Raw genomic sequence first — 25,391 nt, 5'->3', positions numbered from 1 at the left:
GGGGGAACATTAGCAACTGTAGAAATAAGAAAAGTTTTTGTCCTTAAATCTGTCAAATCACAGCCGTCACCAACTGGTTACTCTGACAAGTCAGCTCACAGAGGTACTGCTGCACGAACACACCTAGTATCAGCTACTTCCCTTCCCAGTCCAATGGTTTGCACAATTAGAGGCATAACTTAAGATGAATATTAACATTCTACTTCTAGAATGACCATAAGTTATAACATGTTTCACAGTCTTCATGAAATAATCCAGAAAGTGGAGCACACGCAATTCTCACTTTTGATATTGAGAAATGCATTCAGTTTAACAAATATTGGTGATATTGTGCAAAACCCTGCAGATGACATGGAGGGATGTGTACAACATGGTCACTGCCCTCAAGAAGGCAACTTAGCAGAGTGAAGAGGACTTGAACCGAAAACCCTGGCTATTCCACACAGTATAATCTTGGTAAGTTATTTGACCTCTCATATTGTTTTCTCATAGGCATAATGGAGACACCATCCAACTACCTTGAAGGGTTGTATTGTAAGGACTGACTACATATGTCAAGCATGTAGGACAACAGAACAACAGATACTCAATAAAAAGTAACTATTTTATGAGGATTACAACCTAATTAAAATAACGAGGTAGAAAATATGTCCAAAGTTTGTACAGCCAATTACGGGCATAACTACCATTGGAATCCTGATTACTCCAAGTTTCTAATCCAAATAAATTCATTCTCCATAAACACCAAATAATACATGCAACTGTTGGTGTGTGGACCGAGAGCCGCTCCCTAACAGACCTTTGGCAAATGCACCACTCTTTTAGGCACCAGGAAAAAGAACACTAGGTCAGAAGGTTATTTTTTCTCATTAACCAAGAAGGATTTTAGGTCAAGAAGTGATTTACTCAGCCTGCACAAGATACTCTAACCTTATCCAAGACCCTGTTGTTCAGGAATACATGTCCAAATTAGTCCAAAAGCTAAAGCCAGAGGAGGTGTTTCCTTCAACTAAGTTCCAACCTTTTTTTAACCAGCTGACAAAATTTACTGAACTAAATCCATTTCAAACATCTCCTTCCAGTTTACTGGCAGAGATCTCCCTTTATATTATTTTGTAACCTAATTCTAAACCTTCCTTATTAGCAAGGTGACAATATTTCACACTAAATAGTTGACTTCCAGGCATCTCCGAAAGATACAAACCAAAACCCAATGATTACAATGAATAAAGCCATATTTCAAGGCTGTTATAGTAAAACTCTTAATTTAAATTGTTCACTGCAATTATTCTCCATTCCCTAGGATGACGTGGGCACAGATAAAAGGGAAAGACACTTAAACATAAAGATAAGTAACAGTTTAGAATATTCACATATTATCCGATGTGCATGGCTAGCTCATACAATAAACAAACACACCATATCATAATGGAACATGCAAATACCTGAAACAGTGCCATCTGTCCTAGGATAGGCCACTTCAACATACACTTCAAACATGGTCTCTGGGTTCTGCCTATAAAAGAAACAGATTGTGATTACTGACAAGTATTGAGGGAGCATGGTATAGAATATGCAGGCTGTGGTATAGGGCAGACCTTGATTAAAATCACTAGCTCCACAACTTAACAGCTGTGGAACTTTGGATAAGTTACTCAACTTCTCTGAGCCACGCCCTCCTAATCTATAAAATGAAAATACCTAACCAGAAGAATTATTGTGAAATGTAAAGAAAACACACAAAAATTGCCTAGATACAATGTTTGGCATATAATAGCTTAGCCATTATTATGATTTTACAGATGTCATATTTCCAGTTTACACAGCTGGATCTCCAAAACCATAAATAGAATTTTGAGGAAACTCAAACCAAGGCAACACTAGCACAAAGTAACCTTCTCCCTCATACGCCAGGATAAAATATTCAGATGAAGTTAACTTGCCTATTTACAGGTTTTAAAGACTCAAATAAGAGAAACAGTATCTTATCTCATTAGGCTACAATAAAGACAGGATGCTAATAGGGGGCTTTGCCTAAATTGTCAATGGCAAGTATATGAATGTTCATTATTATATCCTTTTACCTTTTTATGTCATAAATATTTTATATTAAGTTTTTAAAAGATCATAGCACTAAGAGAATGTTAACAGTTGTTCATTCTGAGTGATAAGAACATTGGAGTCATAGTATCTTCAGATTTTCTCTTTGATTCTAAAACTACAATAAAAAGATTATTTCCAGATTGCATGAAAATCATTTAGTAGAAGAAAATGTTACACATTCAAACATCTATGACTGAATTCTACTTTAAACCTGACAACAAAGCTCGGAGAAGAAACTTTCTGAGTTGCCTAATCAGATCTAAGGCTTAATTTCAATCAACTAAATACTATGAATTTGCCCAGTAGATTCCACTTTTCAAAATAACTATCTCATTTATCTCATTTCATCCTCATTATAATCCTATGAGGTATGCGGATCAGTCATCACCCTCACCATACAGGTGAGAAACCTGAAGCAAAGAGATTCTAAGTGACTTGTCAGTAGTCTCACAACTAGTTAGAAACACAGTCAGAGCTGCAACTCAGACCTCCTGGCGCTCAAATTGTGTTTCATTGATTCTAAGATGAAATTTTTTCCCCACATTTTCCCAAGTCTTACAATCTACTGCATCTTACAATTCTAAATGGCAACATTTTTTTCTTTCTTATTAGTACATATAATAACAGTGCATCTTATAAATAATGGCATCTTAGACTCAGTAAATTACCGTAATACTCCCTCTACTTCCTCAGGGGTAGATGTCTGTCAATCAGGGATCTACTTATTTCTCATGTGAAGGATCATTACTTCCTCACTGAGGAGAAATTTGGGCTTGTGCTTTAAATAAGTACCTAGAGTGAAAAGAGTTGGCTGCTCTAAAAGTCAAGGAATTCAAATATACCTTTGTCAAATATAATTTCTAAATTAGACATTAAATCAGAGTATCTTACTTAGCTAAATAAAAGTAAACTCAAGTTTTAAGAAAGGTGTTTAAAAATGTTTTTGTGCTTTTTTTTTTCCTGCAAGAGAGTACAAAAGACCTACACGTTCAGCATCGTTTGGTCACCAAAACATTTGTGGAAAATACCATATGGAACATCCCCTTCATTCAAATAATCTCAAAGTAGAGGGTTTGTTGAAAGAAAGGAATGTTCTAAGGTCATCTGAAGAGTACCAGGAAGATTCCCTCTAAAATCTAAAAATATCTTTAAGCCTATTTTGCAACTGGCTGAATTTCATCTCGGAATTTCATTCCTCCGGATTAAGATAATGGCTTTCAAAATGTATTCTGCAGGACCCTAGGACTCCATGGAGATTCCTTGGAGATTCCACGCATTTTTTACCCAAATGCCCACTTTTAAGCTTATTTTTCCCCATTTAAAAAATTGAAAGGAAAAAACATGAGCATACAAAGGTGTTATATACCAAATTTTTTAACACTGGAGCTCCGATATGTTAACCTGTGCCACCAAGTTAAGGTGGTTTGTACAGATCTGCTATCTCTCTAAGCGAAGAACATCCTAATGTTGTCTAAACTCATTATATCTCTGCTTCTTCTCCTCCCTTTCTCTTTAACACACTTCAACCAGGCTTCTGAACCCACCACACCACTGAAACAACTTGTCGTGATCACCAATGACCTCCACATTGCTAAAATGTGCCAAAATGGTAAGTTCTCGATGCTTGTCTTAACCTTCTCAGCAGCATTTGACACAGCTGATTGATTTGCCCTCCTTCTCCAAACACTTTCTTCACTTGCCTGCCAGGACATCACTCTCATCTGGTATTCTTCCTGCCTTACTGGCTGCTCCTTTGCTGATTCCTTCTCACATAAGCTCTCCTACCCTGGAATTTAGTGCTGGACCTCTCCCTGTCTACACTCATTACTTAAATGATCTCATTCAGTCTCACAGCATTAATTACCAGGCAAATGCTGATGAGCCCCAAAGTCCTGTCTCCAACCCGACTTCTTCCCTGACCCCAGATTCCCTTAGCAACTGCCTGCTCAACATCCCCATCTGGATTTCTAAGAAGCATTTCTAACTTAACAAATGGCACTTTTCTTCCTCAGACCTGCATTTCCTGATATCCACCAGTTAAGCGGAAAAAAAAAAAAAAAAAAAAAAAACCCACCAAACTCAGCTCTGGAGATGGATGGTGGTGATGGTTGCACAAGAATATGAGTGTACTTAATATCACTGAACCATACACTGAAAAATGGTTAGGCTGGTAAATTTTATGTTATGTGCATTTTACTATAACTAAAAAAATGAGAAGGAAAAAAGTCTTTACAAGGTCCTACATTATCTGGCCTCTGCCTGTCTCTCCAATTTCATTTCATACCTCTCTCTCCTTGCCCACTGCACTCTAGCCATACTGGCCTTCTGTCTGCTCCTCAACACACCTAATTCATTCCTATCTTATAGCCTTTTGTATTGATCTTCATATAGGTGGTCCTTCCTGTCATTCAAAATAAGGCCTTCCCCAACACACCCTCTACCATCGAATTTTAATTCCCCACATCACACCAATCACAACCTGTTTCCCTCCTCTAAAGGTAAACTGCAGGACAGCAGGGATTTTTGTCTGTCATACCCACTAGTTTTTCCCAGGTACCTAAACAGTGCCTGGCACATAGCCAGAATCAAGTAAATATTGAGAAGGAATAAAGGAAGTACAGACTAGCTTTCCTGGGGTCTACAGGATTTCAATAAATGACTGGAGTGATTATACACTTTTATGACTCAAACTTTAGCATGTTAAAAGATAGATTTGAAGCCCCACCTCCAGGGTTTCTGGGGTAGGACCCAAGAATTAGCATTTCCAATAAGTACCCAGGTAATAGTGATGCTGCTGGACTAGTGATCACACTTTAAGAACCACTGATCCAGTTAAATGGAATTCTTCTTCCAAATAATTTGTACATATAACATAAAATAAACATAAGGTATACCTCAATAATCCATCATTTCAACAGTGCTTTTGCAATAAAAGATTTCAAAAAAAATAAGCATTTGTGGAAGCAATGAAGCTAACTTCTCTTCTAGTGTTACCCATAGTTACTGCCTCATTGTAATGCATAATAAAACTACCAAAGTTTCTTACTCAGTTCAAATAGCTGCCAGAGCTCTATTACATGGAGCCAAAGATTATGACAGTCTCTTTAGGAAAAAAAAGAAAAGAAAAGAAAAAAGCTGACTACAACCCTAAAAACAAACTGGACTATACAAGTTATAGTCATGCTCATCCATGCTCATTTACATGTTACATTACAGAAGAAGTAGTGAGAGAACGGAGCCCGCGTTTCCGCAGAGCTGGAACTCCCGGCTCGGGGTCTCTTCCCTCCGCCGGCATGGAACTGCCCCGGAGCCCGAGCGAAGGGCGGCCTCACTGAGGCTGCTGGCTCTGGAGGGGCCCCGGCGGCCGAAGCCGCGACAGGCGTGGGGACGGCGGGCCGGTTGTTTCAACAAGTAACTTAAAGACAAAATGGAAAAACAAGGAGGTTTGTGCCTGAGATCATGTTGATGTGAAACCAGGGATGGCCACCTTGTGCCAGCTGTGTGGATGAAAGGCTCTTGGTGCTGCAGCCAGGAGTCAGTGCTGTGCCTCTGAGGTGGGAGAGCCAACTTCAGGACACTGGTCCACAAGAGACCTCCCAGCTCCACGTAATATCAAACGGCGAAAATCTCCCAGAGATCTCCATCTCAACGCCAAGACCCAGCTTCACTCAACGACCAGCAAGCTACAGTGCTGGACACCCTATGCTAAACAACTAGCAAGACAGGAACACAGCCCATGGATGCTAACCCATCCATTAGCAGAGAGGCTGCCTAAAATCATAATAAGGCTACAGACACCCCAAAACACACCACCAGACGTGGACCTGCCCACCAGAAAGACAAGATCCAGCCTCATCCACCAGAACACAGGCACGAGTCCCCTCCACCAGGAAACCTACACAACCCACTAAACCAACTTTAGCCACTGGGGACAGACACAAAAAACAACGGGAACTACGAACCTGCAGCCTGCGAAAAGGAGACCCCAAACACAGTAAGATAAGCAAAATGAGAAGACAGAAAAACACACAGCAGATGAAGGATTAAGATAAAAACCCACCAGACCTAACAAATGAAGAGGAAATAGGCAGTCTACCTGAAAAAGAATTCAGAATAATGATAGTAAAGATGATCCAAAATCTTGGAAATAGAATAGAGAAAATGCAAGAAACATTTAACAAGGACCTAGAAGAACTAAAGAGGAAACAAGCAACGATGAACAACACAATCAATGAATTTTAAAATACTCTAGAAGGGATCAATAGCAGAATAACTGAGGCAGAGGAATGGATAAGTGACCTGGAAGATAAAATAGTGGAAATAACTACTGCAGAGCAGAATAAAGAAAAAAGAATGAAAAGAACTGAGAACAGTCTCAGAGACCTCTGGGACAACATTAAACGCACCAACATTTGAATTACAGGGGTCCTAGAAGAAGAAGAGAAAAAGAAAGGGACTCAGAAAAAGTAGTGACTAATGATGTGACATTGTGACAAGTTATATAACATACCAACAAATATACATAAGGGCCAGTGAAGCCAATGCAGATGGAAGCATTTTCTATTTCTCTGCACATCAAAAAATAAGTTTTAAAGTGTCTCCTCTAAATGTAAACGGCCAAGCGACTCTTACTTAATATTTTTATTAAACCACTAATACTGTAACAATTTCCAGAGAATCTGTGGAACTACTGAATACCTTGAGACTACTTATTTCCTCCATTACTCTTTAAGATGCTTAATATTTTTAACTACTTGGCTAAAGGAACTGAAAATCCTATTTCTGTCCTATTAACACTCCTGCTAATTTAGTACATGTAATGAAGTTAAAAATACTATATTCCGAGCCATTTTCCAATACAGACCCAAGCTTTCCCAGAACACATCATATCTTAACATATTACCATGGAAATGTCCTGGTTCTGCCATGATATCCCATTATTAGTTGCCTTATACTCCTATACCTCCATGATCTGGAACTCTGCCCATCTGCCAAGCTCTTTTTTGCCACCCACCCTTACCTCGTGCAGTCTTGCACCCTAAGATCCAGCTATAGAGAACTACTTGTCTCTCTGAACAAACCATGCTCTGATTCTCTAATGATAACATCATTACCATACCACACTGCCCGTACCTACTGTTTCCTAGGTGCCAGGCATGATCCTAAGCACTGCACATGCATTATCTCAGATAATCTTCAACAACCCTGTAAGTATTATTACCCCCAGTTTAGAGATGAGGACACTGAAACTCAGAGGATAAACTAGCCAAAGTCAAAGCAAGGAAGTGGCAGAATCAGCATGGATCATCCAAAGGCACTAACCACTTTACTATTCTACCTTATTCAGCTGCTCTTCTGGAAGGAACTATCTGTCCAGTCTTTTTCATCAAGGCTTAGCTCAGGCATTTCCTCCTCTCTGGGAAGCCTTCTCAATCCCCCCACACTTACATCCTAGACTGGGTTAAGTGCCCCTCCTCCGTGCTCCCAAGGCACCCTGTACTTCCCCACTTTTGCAGCTCTTACCACATTCGACCCTGACACAATCACAACTACCTGGAGAGCTTTTAAAAGTCCTGACGCCCAGGCCACACCCCAGAACAATTAAATCAGAATCTCCAGGCTTTTTTTTAAACCTCCCCAACTTATTCCAATGTGCAGCCAAGGTGGAGAACCATCCGTGTGCCTCTAATTAAATATCTGTCTTCCCCACTAGACTGGCAGCTCCTTGAAGGCACCAACTGTCTTCTCATATCCTAGTCCGACACCTGGCACAATAAATGTCTGATGAATGAGTTTTCCTCCAACATCTGACACATAGTTTCCAGTTCCCAGTAACTGTTTCTCTTTCTCTAACAGGAGGTAACTTACTAAATATACACTGCTTACACCTGACTGTTATTCTTTAAAGATGTTTTCCTTTGGAGTCAAAGGTATCAATAAGTCACACCTGCTGACAACAGCCTTGGCTCTTAAATATGAAAAAATGACACACAAGCAGTTAAAATGTGTTTGAAAGAAGGGAGGTCTGGTCGGTTCTTGCCTCTGGGAGAATGAAGCCTGAGAGTAAGGCAAGAGAGCATTTCTATTCAATACCACACTCTTCTGAACACAATTCTCAGTGATTCACTGGAAGGGCCATGCTCTGTGCTCAGGGCCATATTCTCAAAATGATTAAGTACACTCAGCTTGAAGTCATGAAACAGACAAAGGCTTTGACAATATTCAGGCAGCGGGAAAGCTAATTTTTTTTAAAGAGCATCATGCTATTGATCACTCTGCTGGATCATCAGCTTTCAATTAGGACCTACTTTTCTTCAATTACAACATATTATGAGATTAGGAGAAAAATGTAACACTAACTCCTCACAAAATGAATCTGCTGCATATGATAACCATGCCATCATGCTAGGCCCTCAACGCTTTAAGTGTTATTTAGAAGTACAAACTGAGACACACACAGTACTGGGATCCCTTACTCATTTCACAGCTATCAAATCTTCACACCAGCTAGTATTCTAAAGCAAAACAGCAACCTATTCTCTATGGACTAGGGTAAAACTTCAGCACACTGTATCCTTAGTTACAAACTTATATGCTGAGGGGGCTGAGGTATAATATTTCAAAATTCATACCAACTGAACTGTCTTAAAGTTGACAACATGGTCAAAAGTAACTGTATACACTTCAGAATGTGCTAGCAAACATCACCTAATAAACACTGATTCCTTTAAGCTAGATATACAAGTAAAAAAGGTAGTGTTAATATTTCCAACAAGTCTCCATTTGTTTCAGTAGACTCTGAAATTAAAGCCGTTTTTCCAGGCTGAAAATGCTGTTATCAAAGGGTGCTTTCTAACCCATAACCAGTTAACACCTCCATAGAAGAACGCTGTCACTGTTGAGACTTGTCAGAAAATGATTAACTTAGTTGTGTAATTATACAGACAAGTCATTTCAAGATTTTGCACTTAACTTTTCATTTCTAATACTGTTCTCAGGATCAGATTAATAAAGATACACAGATACTACTATGAGAGGAGTTACAAAGTTTTACCTTACCACAGATTCCTATGGAAAGATTCTTATGCCACAATGTGCAAAGCAAGTTAACTGGAAGAAGGAGAGCTGGATCCCAAGCAGAAGGACAGAGCCTGCACATCCCTCCACAATGTGCAATACTCCATGCACTTTTAATAAATTCTCTCCTGTGCTGAGCAGCACTGTAAAATCTAGACTCTCCAATCGTATTAATGGCATTTGCAAAGATGGCATCCATTTCCTTGTCAATAAATATTTTTGTCCTTAAAAAAATTTTAAGAGCCTCCCCTTCCCTAAGTTTTCCTCTGCTCTTTCTGAACAATTTACTCCTAAAACTATCATGTGGCAGAGCAGGGTAGATGCCCACGTCGGTGATGGCTCAGCGTGAGATGTCAAAGCCTGAGCAGGGTGAGGAAAATGTCCCTCAGAGGGGGTGACCTGACAAGAGGCATCAGATCATGAGCGAGGTAGGAGAACGTCCACGGTAAGAGGTGGCCTGGCCAATATGATGTCAAATCAGAGTGAATGAGGAAGGCATCCACTGAGGGGAAGCACCTTGGCATGTGGAGCCAGAACATGAGCGGGCTGGAAAAAGCATTCATGCTCAAAGGCAGCCACAACCAGGATGTTGAAACACAAGGAGTGTGAAAGGTGCCCCATGGAGGAACAGCCCAACACGGGTATCAGAGCCCAAGAGGGTGAGGAGCATGTCCAAGCACGAGAGACCCTAGAGTGGGGTGGGGAGCCAGGGCAGGTATGAGGAGGTTATGTGGGGTGAGAGGAGTCTTGCCTAGCATCATGGTGAATCAGAGGGCAAGCAGGGCATCCACAGGGCAGTGGGAGAGCAGGGGCATGTCAAACCACTGTAATTCCAGGAAAGCAAGGTAAATGAGTAGAGCATCCACATGGGGTGGAAGGTGATGGGGGAATATGCCTAATGCAAGCCCAAGACCAGTAAGAAAGGCCTGCTTTCTCACAGTTGAGGTTAGCAGAAAACCATAATAGAATGAGTTCTACGGAGCTGAATTTGAATTGGAGATACTAATGTGATTTCAAGGTTTTCAGTAAATATATAATAGAGAACTGTAAATATGACCTGACTTTTAACACACACATACTTCCTGGCTCTGTCTACTGAAAGGGCCTTGGCAAGAGTAACACCCTAATAGCAATGAGCATATCTAGGACCCAGACCTTGGCTTCTAAATACAACCATCCTCTAAAAGGAACCGGGGGTCCTTGGAGAAATACCTGATTCCAGGGCTGGGGCAGAGAAAGTACAAGACGAGACTGAAACATCCTATTGTGCTAGAAAGCAAAGAAGTGCTCAAAGAATGATGGGGACATGTCAGAAGGATACAGGAGACAGCTTTAAAAGGCTCCCACTGCCAATCTGTAATGTGAGCATCAAAATCAATAATGATATTAACAGATTATTAACGAATCAAATAAACAGAAAACTGTGAGCCCACACTGATATAAATGAGTAAATTGACAACTTAATGAGAAATGGAGTATTTACGTAGTTTTAAAGTATCTTCCCACAAAATCTTTACTAATTGCAATGACGAAGAGTAACTTTTCAGTGTAGAAGTTTGGCCAAAACTACCTTAATCAAGTCATTAAAGTGATCACCAACAGGAATGGACAAACTACTAGAATGCAATGAGAAAAGCACAGCATCACGCCCATGACAGTCCTGTCCAAGATACTTAACCTGAATCTAATCTTGAGGAAACATCAGACAAACTCAAATTGAGAGACCATCTAAAAAATATCTGACCTGTAATTTTCAGAAGTGTCAATGTCATGAAAATCAAGGAAAGACTGAAGATCTTTCCAGACTGAAGGAAACTAAAGAGACATGACAAATAAATGCAATGTATAATTCTGAACTGGATTGTTTTGCTCTAAAGAATGTTATTGAGACAATGACTGAAATATGAACGAGGTCTAATGACTAGAGATAGTAATGAAGCAGTGTTAATTTCCTGATTTTGATGGTTGTATTGTGGTTATACAGGAGAGTGTCCTTGTTTGTACGAAAAGCACACTGAAGTATTCAGGGGTGATGGGGTATCAGGTCAGCACCTCACTTAAAACTGGTTTTTAGAAAAGTTCTCCATATTGCCAACTTTTCTGTAAGATTCTGGTTTTTTAAAAAATTTAATAAAACAAAAACAACCATTAATAGCAATTTCCCTGAGCTGTTTTTTACCAAGATATTCTCACAAAAATAATATGTGGTTCTATAGAAAGAGCCCAGGACTAAATATCAGAGAGTCTGGGTTCCAATCCCAGGTAAATCCCTTACTCACTATGGGATTAGAACAAGCCATTTACCCTTTCACACATCAGCTTCCTCCTCCATCAAGAGATAACATCTGCCCTGCTCATCTCAAAAGCTGTTTTAGGGATCAAATGAAAGAAAAACAAGCAAGTGCTTTGTGAACTAAAAGATACTAAACCAAGGTAAAGAGTATTATTTATTATAAAAAAATAAAATTGCTTCACCTTACAAATCACAGGCTTTGTAAGTAGTCCAGAAATTATTGTGTATTTCAAAGATTCAAAACTCTTAAGCTTTCAAACACTGTTACTAAAAGCAATCCAGAAAATAAGGAACTATCCAAACAGAAACATTAGTCTAGGGAATAAATGAATTTTAAGAACAAGGGGTAAGAGTTCACACTTAACAAAAAGTGAATAAAAAAAATATCTCCTCTACAGGGAAAAAATACTGAACAAATGCAATATATGAAAATCAAAATAGTCTCTGATATACAACTTTACTTCTCAATCGGTAATACTGTGACTATTTGTATACTTTTATGGTTAACGTGGAACTCTCACCTACATTTCTGAACCTGCCTGTCAAAACCTTGTCAAGGTAGTGGGATAGTATTACCCTCCCTGTTTAACAGAAAAAGAAACTGAGGCTAGGACGTGGTAATACTCCAGCTGATTCCTGGTTTTCAGATTACAAAACCCACAACTTTCCCATGACTTTTCAAAAATTACTCTCAGGTTGTTTAAAGTAGCAACTCTTAATCCTAGATTAGGAGTGGGGGGGACAGACCATTCCAAAGAGCTCATGAAAAGCTTCACTAACTTCCCAGGGAAAATTACATATAATTTTCAGGGAGCTCATGAGGCTACATATGGAAATAAATAGCTTATATCACTAATGACTTGCTTTTATGTTCTTTCTCATTTAATCCTCAAGCCAAGCCTATGAGAGGAAGGTTAACATCATTACCCCATTTAAAAAGAGCAGATACTCTGCACAATAGCAAGCAGCTTCTAAACCTTAATACTTACTAAACACTTAACTATGTGCCATATACTTTTCTAAGCACTTTTTTACGTATTATCTCATTTAATCTTCCCAACAACCTGTGAAACAGCAACTATTATCATTCCTATTTTACAGGTGAGGAAACTGAAATAAAATAAAAATAAAAGCTTAACTTCCCAAGGTCAACAGCTTGTAAGAGACAAAGCTGGGATATGAACTCAGTGTGGCTAGAGTTCCTATTTTTTAAACCAACTCTACATATATAATATACAATTGTATCTATATTAATATATACACAGTAAAATGCACCCATTTAAGTGTACAGTTCTAGGAGTTTTTGCAACTGTATACATTCATGTAACTTATACTCCACTGATTTTTTTAAAATAAATAATTTATGTATTTATTTATTGGCTGTGTTGGGTCTTCGTTGCTGTGCACAGGCTTTCTCTAGTTGCGGCGAGCGGGGGCTACTCTTCCTTGTGGTGCGTGGGCTTCTCACTGCGGTGGCTTCTCTTGTTGTGGAGCATGGCTCTAGGCATGCAGTTTTCAGTAGTTGTGGCACACGGGCTCAGTAGTTGTGGCTCACAAGCTCAAGAGCACAGGCTCAGAAGTTGTGGTGCACAGGCTTAGGTGCTCCACGACATGTGGGATCTTCCTGGACCAGGGCTCAAACCTGTGTCCCCTGCACTGGCAGGCAGATTCTTAACCACTGTGCCACCAGGGAAGTCCCTACTCCATTGATTTTTCTAAGACTTTTTTTTTAAAGAGAAGTTTTAGGTTTGTAGCAAAGTTGAAAGGAAAATTTCAAGATTTCCTACATACTTACTGCCTTCACACACGCACAGTCATCTGCACTATCAACATCTCCCACCAGAGTGGTACATTCATAACAGTTGATGAACCTACATTGATACATCATTATCACCCAAAGTCTACTGTTTACATTACAGTTCACTCTAGGGGTTGTATATTCTATGGGTTTGGACAAATGTCTAATGACATGTATCCATCTTTATAGTATACAGAGTATTTTCACTGCCCTAAAAATTCTCTGTGCTCCATCTATTCATACCTCCATGTACCACCACCCACCCAACCCCTGGCAAACACCCATCTTTTTACTGTCTCCATAATTTTGCCTTTTCCAGAATGTCATAGTTGGAATGATGCAGTATGTAGCCTTTTCAGATGCGTTTCAAATTCCTGTGTCTTTTCATGGCTTGAGAGTTCATTTCCTATTAGTGCTGAATCATATTCCATTGCCTGGACATGTCATAGTTTATCCATTCACCCATAGAAGGACATCTTGGTTGCTCCCAAGTATTAACTATTATGAATAAAGCTGCTATAAACATCCATGTGCAGGTGTTTGTGTGGACATAAGTTTGCAACTCCTTTGGGTAAATACCAAGGAGCCTGATTGCTGGATTGTATGGCAAGAGTATGTTTAGTTTTGAAAGAAACCACCAAATTGGCTGTACTGGGACTTCCCTGGTGGCACAGCGGTTAAGACTCCACGGTCCCAATGCAGGGGGCCTGGGTTTGTTCCCTGGTCAGGGAACTAGATCCCACATGCATGCTGCAACTAAGAGTTTGCATGCCACAAGCAACTAAGACCCAGCGCAACCAAATAAAAATAAAAATAAAGAAAACAAAAAACAAAGTGGCTGTACCATTTTGCACTCCCGCTAGCAATGAATCAGAGTTCCTACTGCTCCATATCCTCATCAGCATTTGGTGTTGTCAGAATTCTGGATTTTGGCCATTCTAATAGGTATACAGTGGTATATCATTGTTTTAATTTGCATCTCCCTGATTACATATGATGTGGAGCATCTTTTCGTATGTTTATTTGCCATCTGTGTATCTTCTTTGGTGAGGTGTCTGTTAAAGAGCTTTGGCCATTTTTTAATTGGGTTGCTTTTTTATTTTTGAGTTTTAAGAGTTCTTGGTATATTTTGGGTAGTGGTCCTTTATCAAATGTATCTTTTGTAAGTATTTTCTTCCAGTCTATAGCTTGTTTCCTTATTCTCTTGATATTGTCTTTGGCAGAGCAGAAGTTTTTAATTTTAATGAAGTCCAGCTTATCAATTCTTTCTTTCATGGATCATGTTTCATTTTGTATCTAAAAAGTCATCATCATACTCAAGATCATGTACATTTTCTCCTATGTTATTTTCCAGGAGTTCTATAGTTTTGTGTTTTACATTTAGGTCATGACCCATTTTGAGTTAATTTTTGTGAGGGATGTAAGAAAGGTCTGTGTCTAGACTCAGTATTTTGCATGTGGATATCCAGTTGTTCCAGCACTGTTTGTTGGAAAGATCATTTTTGCTCCATTGTATTGCCTTTGCTCCTTTGGCAAAGATCAGTTGCCTATATTCTGTGGATCTATTTCTGGGCGCTCTGTTGATCCACTGATCCATTTGCCTATTCTTTCACTTTGCTGTTTTCTATAGCTTTATAGTAAGTCTTGAAGTCAGCCGGTGTCAGTCATATGATCTTGTTCTTTTCCTTCTATATTATGTTGGCTATTCTGAGTCTTCTGCCTCTCCATATAAACTTTAGAATGAGTCTGTCAATATCCACATAATAACTTGCTGGTATTTTTTTTTTTTTTTTTTTTTTTTTGTGGTACGCGGGCCTCTCACTGTTGTGGCCTCTCCCGTCGCGGAGCACAGGCTCCGGACGCGCAGGCTCAGCAGCCATGGCTCACGGGCCCAGCCGCTCCGCGGCATATGGGATCCTCCCAGACCGGGGCACGAACCCGTATCCCCTGCATCGGCAGGCGGACTCTCAACCACTGCGCCACCAGGGAGGCCCAACTTGCTGGTATTTTGATTGCAACTGCATTGAATCTATAGATCAAGTTGGGAAAAACTGACATTTTTGACAATATTGAATCTTCCTACCCACGAAATCTCTCTCCATTTATTTAGTTCTTTGATTTCATTCAGGGTTTTGAAATATTCCTCATACAGATCTGGTATATATATTGTTAGATTAACACCTATTTCATTTTGGGGGGGTGCTAATGTAAATGGTATTGTGTTTTTAATTTCAAATTCCACTTGCTCATTTCTAGTATATAGGAAAGCAATTAACTTTTGTATATTAACCTTGTATCCTGCAGTTTTGCTATAAACACTTACCAGTTCTATGCAGTTTTTTGGGGTTTTTTTGGTAAATTCTTTCAGATTTTCTACATAGATGACTATGTCATCTGCAAAGACAGTTTTATTTCTTCCTTCCCATTCTGTATACATTTTATTTCCTTTTTTTTTTTTTTTTTTTTTTTTTTAATTTTTTTTTTTTGCGGTACGCGGGCCTCTCACTGTTGTGGCCTCTCCCATTGCAGAGCACAGGCTCTGGACGTGCAGGCTCAGTGGCCATGGCTCACGGGCCTAGCCACTCTGCAGCATGTGGGATCTTCCCAGACCGGGGCACGAACCTGTGTCCCCTGCATCGGCAGGCGGACTCTCAACCACTGCGCCACCAGGGAAGCCCTTATTTCCTTTTTTTGTCTTATTGCATTAGCTAGTACTTCCAGTACAATGTTGAAAAGGAGTGATGAGAGGGGATATCCTTGTCTTGTTCTTGTTCTTAATGGGAAAGCTTCTATTGTCTCAACATTAAGTATGATGTTAGCTGTAGATTTTTCATAGATATTCTTTATCAAGTTGAGGAAGTTCCCCTCTATTCCTCATTTACTAAGAGTTTTTATAATAAATGGATGTTGAATTTTATCAAATGCTTTTCCTTCATCTATTGATATGATCATGTGTTATTTTTTCTTTAACCTGTTGATGTGACGGATTACATTAACTGATTTTCAAATGTTAAACGAGCTTTGCATAACTGGGATAAATCCCACTTGACTGTGGTGTATAATTCTTTTTATACATTGCTGAATTTTGTTGTTGTTGTTTTTTAATGAAACTTACTATAGCCAATTTATTTTCCTCCCCCACCCCCTTCAAAAAGCAATCCAGGTGCACTGCTAACACCTAAGGACAACTGAAAAGGTCTTCAGAACACTGGGCTCAAGGTCCTGAGCACTCCATGGGCAGTCCTTTGGGCCTCCCTGAGAGCTGATTACCAAAGTTCCAGGGTATTTAGGAATGACAGAGTAGATCTGCTTTTTCTCAGCACAGAGTACTGGAGAGGAGAGCTGCATAAAAAGAGAACCCCAGAGATCTGCAAAAGGCCCCCTTTGAGTATATAGCTTAAGTATTGATTAGTACATGTATGTGAGGAAATTACTTGTGGCTGGAAGAAAAATCATCAGAAAAGATTAGAGGTAACAGTGCCTGGTACTCACAAAGGGCCAGAAATAACGGCTGTTCCCACCAACCAAGGTTAAAAAACAAAAACAAAAAAACCCTCATGATTCATAATGCATGGGGCAGAGTACCTAGTAGGGTATTACCTTAGTAATGGGCAATAATTATCCCCAGACCAAGTACTGCTTCAGTCCCACCTAACAAATCTTAAAAGCAAGACTCAGAAGGATCAAACTCTTTAAAAGTAACTTAACTGACAAAATATATGAAACAGTGGTTTTCAAAACATTAGGCAACATAGCACAGCAATCCCTTGAGATATGGAAAACAAATGAGATGAGCCTATGGTTGCCTCACATTACTATACTGAGTAAGCCCAAGAATATTTATAAGAATACAAAAATACCCAGCACCTTACAAGTTACAATACACAATGTCTGGCAGTCAATAAAAAATTAACAGGCATGCAAAGAATCAGGAAAATACAACCCATAATGAAGAGAAAAAAGTTAATTGAAGTCAACCTAGAACTACATAGATGTTACAATTAGCAGTCGGGACATTCAAAGTTGTTATAACTGTATTCTATGTGTTCAAAAAGTTTGAGACATGGGAGATTTTAAAAAGACCCAAATGAATTTCTAGAGACAAAAACTACAACATACTAGGTGGAAAATGCACTAAACGGGACTAACTACAGAGTAAACACTGCAGATTAGTAAACTTGAAGACATTGTTTTAAAAATTATCCAAGATGAAACTGAGGGAAAAAAAACTTCAAGAACAAAACAAAAAAGAGCATCATGACCTACAGGGCAACTTAAAGCAGCCTCAAATATCAGTAACTGGAATCCCCAAAGGGGGAAAGGAGCAGAAAAGATATTTGAAAAAAAATAATGGTCAAAACTTTCTAAATTTGATAAACACTATAAATGCACAAATCCAGAAAGCTCAACAAACCCCAAGCACAAGAAACATGAAGAAATCTAAGACAGACGATAAGCAAATTGCTCAAAACCAGTAATAAAGAGAAAATCTTAAAAGCAGAACAAAAAACACGTGTTACATTCAGAGGAACAAAGAACAGAATGACAGCAGATTTCTTGTCAGAAACAAGGCAAATGAGAAGACAGCAGAGAAACATCTTTTAAGTACTGAAAGAAAAAACTGACAACGCTGAATTCTATTCCCAGAGAATATTTCAAAAGAGAAGGCAAAATAAAGATTTTTCAGACATTACAAATGCTGAAAGAATTCATCACCAACAAACCTGCACTACGAGAAATGTTAGAAGTCCTTCAAGCAGAAAGAAGAGATGCTAGATGGAAATACAAACTTGTACCAAGGAATAAAGAACATCAGAAATGTAACAACATGAACTAAAGTCAAATGATCATCTCAATAGATGCAGACAGTTTCACTGGAGAATTCTACTAAACATTTAAAGAATTAATACCAATTCTATACAATATCTTCCAGAAAACAAGAGGAAGAAACACTTCCCAACTCATTTTACAAGGCCTGTACTACTCTGATACCAAAACCAGACAAAGACAGTACCAAAAAATAAAATAAATTTTACACACACTATAGACCAATATTCTTCCCAAATATAGACATGCAAATCCTTAACAAAATTTTAGCAAATTCAATAATATACAACATGATCAAGTGAAGTTTACTTCTGGGATGCAAGGCTGGCTCAATACTGGAAAAATCAATGAAGTCTACACCATATTAATAAGCTAAAGAAGAAAAATCATAATTATATCAATTTATGCAAACAAAGCACTTAATATAATTCAACACATTCACGATTAAAAAAAAAAGTTCAGAAAACTAGCTTCCTCAACCTAATAAAGGACCTCCACAAAAAAAACTACAGTTAACATTATACTTAATGGTGAAAGATTAACTATATTCCCTCTAGGATTGGGAACAGGGCAAGGATGTCCACCCTCACCACTTCTCTATCACACTAGAGAGCCTAGCCAGGGCAATAAGGAAAGAAAAAGAAAAGTCATAAGAACTGGAAAGGAAAAAATTAAATTGCTCCTATTTGAAGACAACACAATCATCTACGTAGAAGAGAATCTGGAATTTAAATTGAGGTAATCTCATTCTCCCTTTTCTATCTACAATTTTTCCATTTCCAGCTGACCTCCTTCTAGGAATTTCTCTCTGTAATCGTTCCCTAATGGTGTCCAAAGTCAAAACCATAGACTTGGATAGGTAAGGATTTGAGACTTCAAAAGCACAAACCATAATGTGAAAATTTGATGGATTTGATTATATCAAATTAAGAATTTCTGTTCAAAAAAGGAAAATTTTGCTTAAAATTGAAGTATTCTCTCCATTTAGTCATTTTTTTCTGTGACTTGGGGGAAAACATCTAGCAACATTCAATTTTAACAACAACCTTGAAAACTGCTATTAATTCATCCATCACTAAGAAGTGGATACATACATGCTGTATCCATGTGTGTGTGTGTGTGTGTGTGTGTATACATACACACACACACACCTCCCCTTTTAAAAAGGCGGGGGGGCGGGCAGGGAACCAGGATTGATATCTGACATGCTGAGTCAGTCAGATTCTCTCCCCTGGAATCCAGCACTGAGTCACAGAGCTGGAGTCAGTTATATGACTTGTTCTAGAACTTAGGTCCATTAACTGACCAAAATCACCTGAGGAGTCTTTTTGAAAATACAGATTCCCAGGTTCCAGAGACTGTCATTCAGAGGGTCCATGATGGGGTCCCTGAAAAAAGTGTTAAGTTCCCCAGGTGATTCTAGTACATAGCCAGCTGGTTTGGGACCTACTTAAATAACAGTGCCAACACTGATCACAAGTAGGAAGAGCCCATAGAGAGGAGGGAGATAGAGAAAACCCAATACAAGAGTCTATTTGGTCCTTGAGAGAGTAGAAGAGCCTGGAGGCTGTGGGAGTGCCTGAGAGACTGACTGTGGAACCTCAGCTCCCCCAAGTGTTCAGGTCAAGGCTCTATGTGACCTCCCAAGGACACCTATTCAAGTGTCTGCTATTCCCTTAATATAAAGATCACTAACAGACAGGAAAACTTTAATTTTCCATAAGATTTTCAGCTACAGTTGGTCTGCTTACTCACCCAGGTAAATAATAAAATGCCTATTTTTAATTTAAAACATCTTTACTTTTCATATAGTTTGCCTATGCTCTAGATTGATAGATGGCACTTAATTTTAATCACAGACATAAAAACTTATCGATATAAGGAAAGGCATCTTGGAATACCTAAGCAGCCCAAGTTCAAGGTCCTTCAGACAACTTCAAGACCAACTAGAAGAACAGAAAACAATCCATAGACCGCCAAATAACCCTTCAGAGCAAAGTCAACATTAAAGCCAAGAAAATCTCTTGCTGTTCTACAGTAGGTAAAGAAACATGAGTCCTAGAGTGATGAAAACTCTCTGCTTGCCCTGGTTCTGGCCATGAACTGACTGTGCAGCTTTGAGCAAGAAATGAGAGAAAACAGTGGGCTAAGAGGACTAACACATGAGCACACGTGGACTGGCTGTAACATAGCTTTAAAGACTTCTCTCTCTAGAATTCAATTTCCCCATCTCTAAACAGATCTCTAAGAATCAACTCTTCCAGTTCTGACATCTTGTACCTCTATTATTCTAAATCAAAAAGATTTGCAATCTTTTCTGCAAAATACAGTCATATTTTAGTTGTTAAAATGAAGTTTCATGATTTCTGTATAAAAATATTGATTTAGATTAATACAAATGATAATTTCCCAAGTTCCCAACTTATAAAAGTTCTTGGCCCTGAATATCAATTCAACAAATACTTAAGTGGAAGACATTCGGTCACTTGCTCTGGGGCAGTGGTTTTCACTGCGTAGGGCAGATATGTCTTACCAGGAAAGGGAGAGAAATGAAAGGGACCCACTACACAGAACTACTTTTACTGTTTTAGATGTCTAATTTTCAAATAAGATTTCCTCTGACAAAGAGTTCCACAGCTTTAAAAACAAAAGTGGCTCAAAGAGAATACGTGCAAACAAAACAAACATATAAGATAGGTATGTTTATTATCCAGTTTACCAATGAAGAAGCTAAGGTACAAATAAGTTAAAGTACTTGCCTGAGGTCAGGCATGTAGGAAATGAAGACGCTGGGACTAGAACCCAGGCATTTTAGCTCAAGTCCATGCTCGTAACTACTATGCTACAGCTCAGCATGCCACAACACAGTTTAGAAAATAAAGACAAAAATATAAACTCCAAAGCTCCCAAATGCATTCAGGAATAAAAAGATATTCATTACCATGACATGCAAGGTTGTTTGCAATTCAGCCTTGGCTAGACCCGGCAGCCTAATCTGCCACCACCCCCTACCAACACACATACACACACACACAAGTTATTACAGTCACAACTGCGCTTCTCATCAGGCCTTAATCACCCCACATGCCGTGTATGTGCATTTTACCATTTATTGAGCTATTTCAGAAGGGCTGGGCACTGAACAAAGCACTTTATACACCACACCTCATTTTAACCACATGACAATGCTGTGAGGTAGGGAGTACTTCTGAATTTTACAAAATTGTCTAAGAGAAATTAAATAGCTTGCCCAAGGACAAATATCTTGAGTATATGAACTTAAACCCTGGCCTGTTCTTACTTCAAAAGACATGTTCTGGATCCCAATTTCCCTGCCTAAATTTGCTCTATTTCCAAACAATGTCCAATTCATTCAAGACGCACCTAGAACAGTGGTTGGCAAGTAGCTGGCATTTAAGAGATATGTGCTGAATGAATGAATGCGTCCTCTCTGAAGGCTCCTCTGACTCCCTTACAAAACTCAGTTGCTCTCTCTACACTGTCACAAGACTTGTTTCAAAGCTCTATTATAAGGCTTCCCAGGAGGTAGGCTACACTTTCTACTTTTATGTACATATTATCCACTAGACTGGGAACCTTGTTCACTTCGGTTCTATTCTCAGCCCCCTAACAAAAGGCTTGGCTTTTAACAAGCACGAAGTTTGTTAACTGAACGAATTTCCCTGAGGAGGCAAAGAGAGATGAGAAAGAGATTCACAATTCCTATTAAAACTTCTTTTTTCTTGGGAAATAAACAACATTCGGAGCTGTGATACATTCGAATGTGTGCTCTGTACATATTTCTAGGTTTCAGCTATCATCTGAGGCATCTAAATTTAACTCATTCAACATATTTATGAGTAATCTAAATACATACATATAACGGCTCTTAAGGAGCTTACAATCTAGTCAAGGAGACAAAACATAATAAAATATAAAGGCAAACAGTCAAACATGAGCTACCATGAGGAAATACATGACTAGATGTCACATAAAAGGTACAACAAAATGCTGTGGGTTTGCAAGTTGAAGACCACATTCTGGGCTAAGGCTGTGGGTCTGATTATCTGTGGACAGTTGGCACTGAGGCTATTTCCAGTCAGTTGCAAAATGAGGGGGGATATGGGACACTGCAGTGTGTTTTCCATAGAAAGGTATTTAATTGAATTTTTTTTTTTTTTTTTTTTTTGGCGGTTCGTGGGCCTCTCACTGTTGCGGCCTCTCCCGTTGCAGAGCACAGGCTCCGGACGCACAGGCTCAGCGGCCATGGCTCACGGGTCCAGCCACTCCATGGCATGTGGGATCTTCCCGGACCGGGGCACGAACCCGTGCCCCCTGCATCGGCAGGTGGACTCTCAACCACTGCGCCACCAGGGAAGCCCTATTTAATTGAATTTTTAAAACGGTCTCTAATCTGACATCATGTTCCTCCTGCTTTCTTGACGTAAAAATGTAATTTCTTTTCAAAAATAATGGTGAGAGGAGATGACCATTTTTATGCAGTTCCACAAAACTTGTTTTAAAATTTTTATTGGTATAAACATTCCAGGCATTTAGGAACTGCTGAGCTAAAGCATTCAAGAGAAGCATCAGAAAGAGGTAGAACCTGAAGCAAACACTGCAGGATGAACAGGATTTAGCTAGCTGGGGAAGAGAGAGAGACTTTAAGCAGGGGGAACAGCCTGCATAAAGTACAGAGGTATGAATGTTCATGTAAAGTTTGAAAAATAGCAACTAAATCTGCCCGATTAAAACTTGGAAAAATTGCAGCTGCAAATTCCATTTCTGGCAATATGACAAGCTAAGTACCTTTCTCAACTTCCATTGAAAACAAGTATAAATAAGGGATTTTTTCATCTCCTCAAATAAACACACTGATGAGCTTACAAGAAAATAAGGAAGATTCAGATAAAGAATTAAGTGAAGACTGAAACCCAAGAAGGCAATCAAAACACACAAACTAGCTTTCTCCTTGAGGGCATTTACATAGACCAATGCAAGCTTCATTCTCCCGATCTAATGGGGTTCAAGGAATGCAATACAAAACTAAGGTTCAACCTAAGGTGGAAAGTGTAATAGATACCTCTCCCTCATAATTTAAACTGGAACTACAAAGGTGATCAAGATAGAAACCCATCCACACATGTACACATTCAGGAACTATAGTGAAAACCACTAGTCTCAAAACTTGGTATTGAAAAAACAGGAAAATCTTTCTGCAAGTTCAGCCACAAGCTGGCTCTCACAAGGGATTCCTACTGAATGGTCAAAAAAAACACCTCAACCCAGGAATTTAAGTTGAAATGGTCACAAACTAAAAGTGGCCATAGGACACTAACAAAAGAATTACATAATCTCTGGAAAAATTCACTTCAACCTTGGCCTCAAAATAATTTTCACAAAAAGTTCCAGGCATAATGAGCTCATGAGCAAAAATTTGAAAACCCTCAGGGAAACAAAGCCCATAAATAAGAACTTCAGAAATAAAAAATGGCAAAATCAGACTTTCAAAGACTTCAGATGCTTGAATTATAAGTCTGGATATGCAATGCGTTTAATAAGCTTAAAGAAATAAAAGGGATTGAAAATTAATAAAGAGTAAGACACTATGACACGATCAAGCAAAATTGAAAAAGAACAAAAAATTTCTCAAAATAAGAGAGAGTAACACAATGGATGGCTTAGGAGCAGAAAAGATACAACCAAAGAGAATTAGTGAATATACAGAAACTATATAGAATAGTACTCAGAAAGACAGAAAATATTTTTTTAATAAAAGCTAAAGACACAGAAGATAGGCACAGAAAATATAATATAAAACTAGTCAGGGCTTCCCTGGTGGCGCAGTGGTTGAGAGTCTGCTTGCTGACGCAGGGGACACGGGTTCGTGCCCTGGTCTGGGAAGATCCCACATGCCGCGGAGCGGCTAGGCCTGTGAGCCACGGCTGCTGAGCCTGTGCGTCCAGAGCCTGTGCTCCGCAACGGGAGAGGCCACAACAGTGAGAGGCCCACGTACCACAAAAAAAAAAAAAAAAAAAAAAAACAACTGATCAATATTCTAGAAGTGGAGAAAAGAATGGGTTATAACTAATAGCAGGTTTTAGAAAGCTGGTTTTAATACTGTTTACCCTTTTGGGTTCCCCTCTTCTCTTAGTACTGGGTCTGAAAATAGCTGAAAATTTTCCGGAACTGACAACAGATACACATTCACACATTCAAGAAGCCCAATTAATGCAATTAATCCTCTCAGTCCTCCCACTGCTAGGTCCGGACTATAGATGCAGTCATGGGAACAGGGTTAATAAAGCCCCTACTTTCTAACCAGCAGAACAAAAAGGGAGCCCTAGGGAATTGGGGAGATAGTAGAGAGAGGAAAGCTCAGAAAAATGACCTCATAAAGTTAGCTTTGAACTTCAAGGCTTACCTCTGAGTCCATCAGCAATGTATGAGGTTCCAGTTGGTCCAAATCCTCACCAACACTTGATACTGTCAGTCTTTTAAATTTTAGCCATTCTATTGGGTGTGTTAGGGCATTCTCAATATTGTTTTAATTTGCATTTTCCTAATGATTAATGATGCTAAGCATTTTTCACAAGTTTATTCGCCATCTGTATATCTTCTTTGATAAAGGGTCTGTTCAAATCTTTTGTCCATTTTTCTCTATTGGATTCTGTCTTACTGAGTTGTAAAAATCTATATACTGAGTTTATATATAAATATATATGTTAGACAAATGTTTTATATGAAGGCAGCAGTGGAAATAGAACTGGTCAAATGTGTGAGTTTTTAGAAGTCTGTGGCTTGTCTCTTCATTTTCTTAAAGTGTCTTTTGACAAGTAAAAGATTTTAAATTTGATAAAGTCCAATTTATCAATTATTCGTTTTTTTGTATTTCAATAAAATACCTGAAACACTGGTGGATTGGGAAATAGACTAAGGTGCCAAATATGGCCTTTTCCCAATTTGCATGAAAAAACTAAGGTAATATAATTTTAAGTTTTCCTACTATAAATTTTTCTTAAACCTCTTTCACCTGCTATTCCCTGTCTATTTTAGAATATAATATAAAGTAGTATCTGACTTAGGGGAAAAAATGTAGTTTGAAATTTAATACATAAATATTTCATAGTATTCCTCAGAATACCATTACTTTTAGGTATTCCATCACCCGAACATGTTTGAGCACCACTGAACTAATAATGTGTAACTCATATTCCTGCTAAATTGTTCTTTCCTGTGCAATATGGAACTTTTCCTATGAGGAAGTCAGACCAAGGTGGGAAAGGTCAGACC

At 38.8% G+C, this 25,391-nt stretch overlaps 1 protein-coding gene across 4 annotated transcripts in view; it reads right to left on the bottom strand.

Annotated features, from left to right (window-relative positions):
• DENND1A (DENN domain containing 1A) overlaps nucleotides 1-25,391 on the bottom strand; it is a gene marked incomplete at both ends in the record, with an annotated part of 539,637 nt that overhangs the window by 494,169 nt on the left and 20,077 nt on the right. For 3 of the 4 annotated variants that reach the window (XM_079705782.1, XM_079705784.1, XM_079705785.1), the window contains one exon: nucleotides 1,446-1,487. The exons of the other annotated variant lie outside the window; for it this stretch is intronic. In XM_079705782.1, coding sequence (XP_079561908.1) covers nucleotides 1,446-1,487 — 42 coding nt within the window. Of the gene's footprint in view, nucleotides 1-1,445; nucleotides 1,488-25,391 lie in introns of those variants that run through there. 4 annotated transcript variants of the gene reach the window in all.

Source organism: Hyperoodon ampullatus (assembly GCF_949752795.1).
Source record: "Hyperoodon ampullatus genome assembly, chromosome: 6".
NCBI lineage: Eukaryota > Metazoa > Chordata > Mammalia > Artiodactyla > Ziphiidae > Hyperoodon > Hyperoodon ampullatus.
This window is presented reverse-complemented; position numbering and strand designations above follow the sequence as displayed.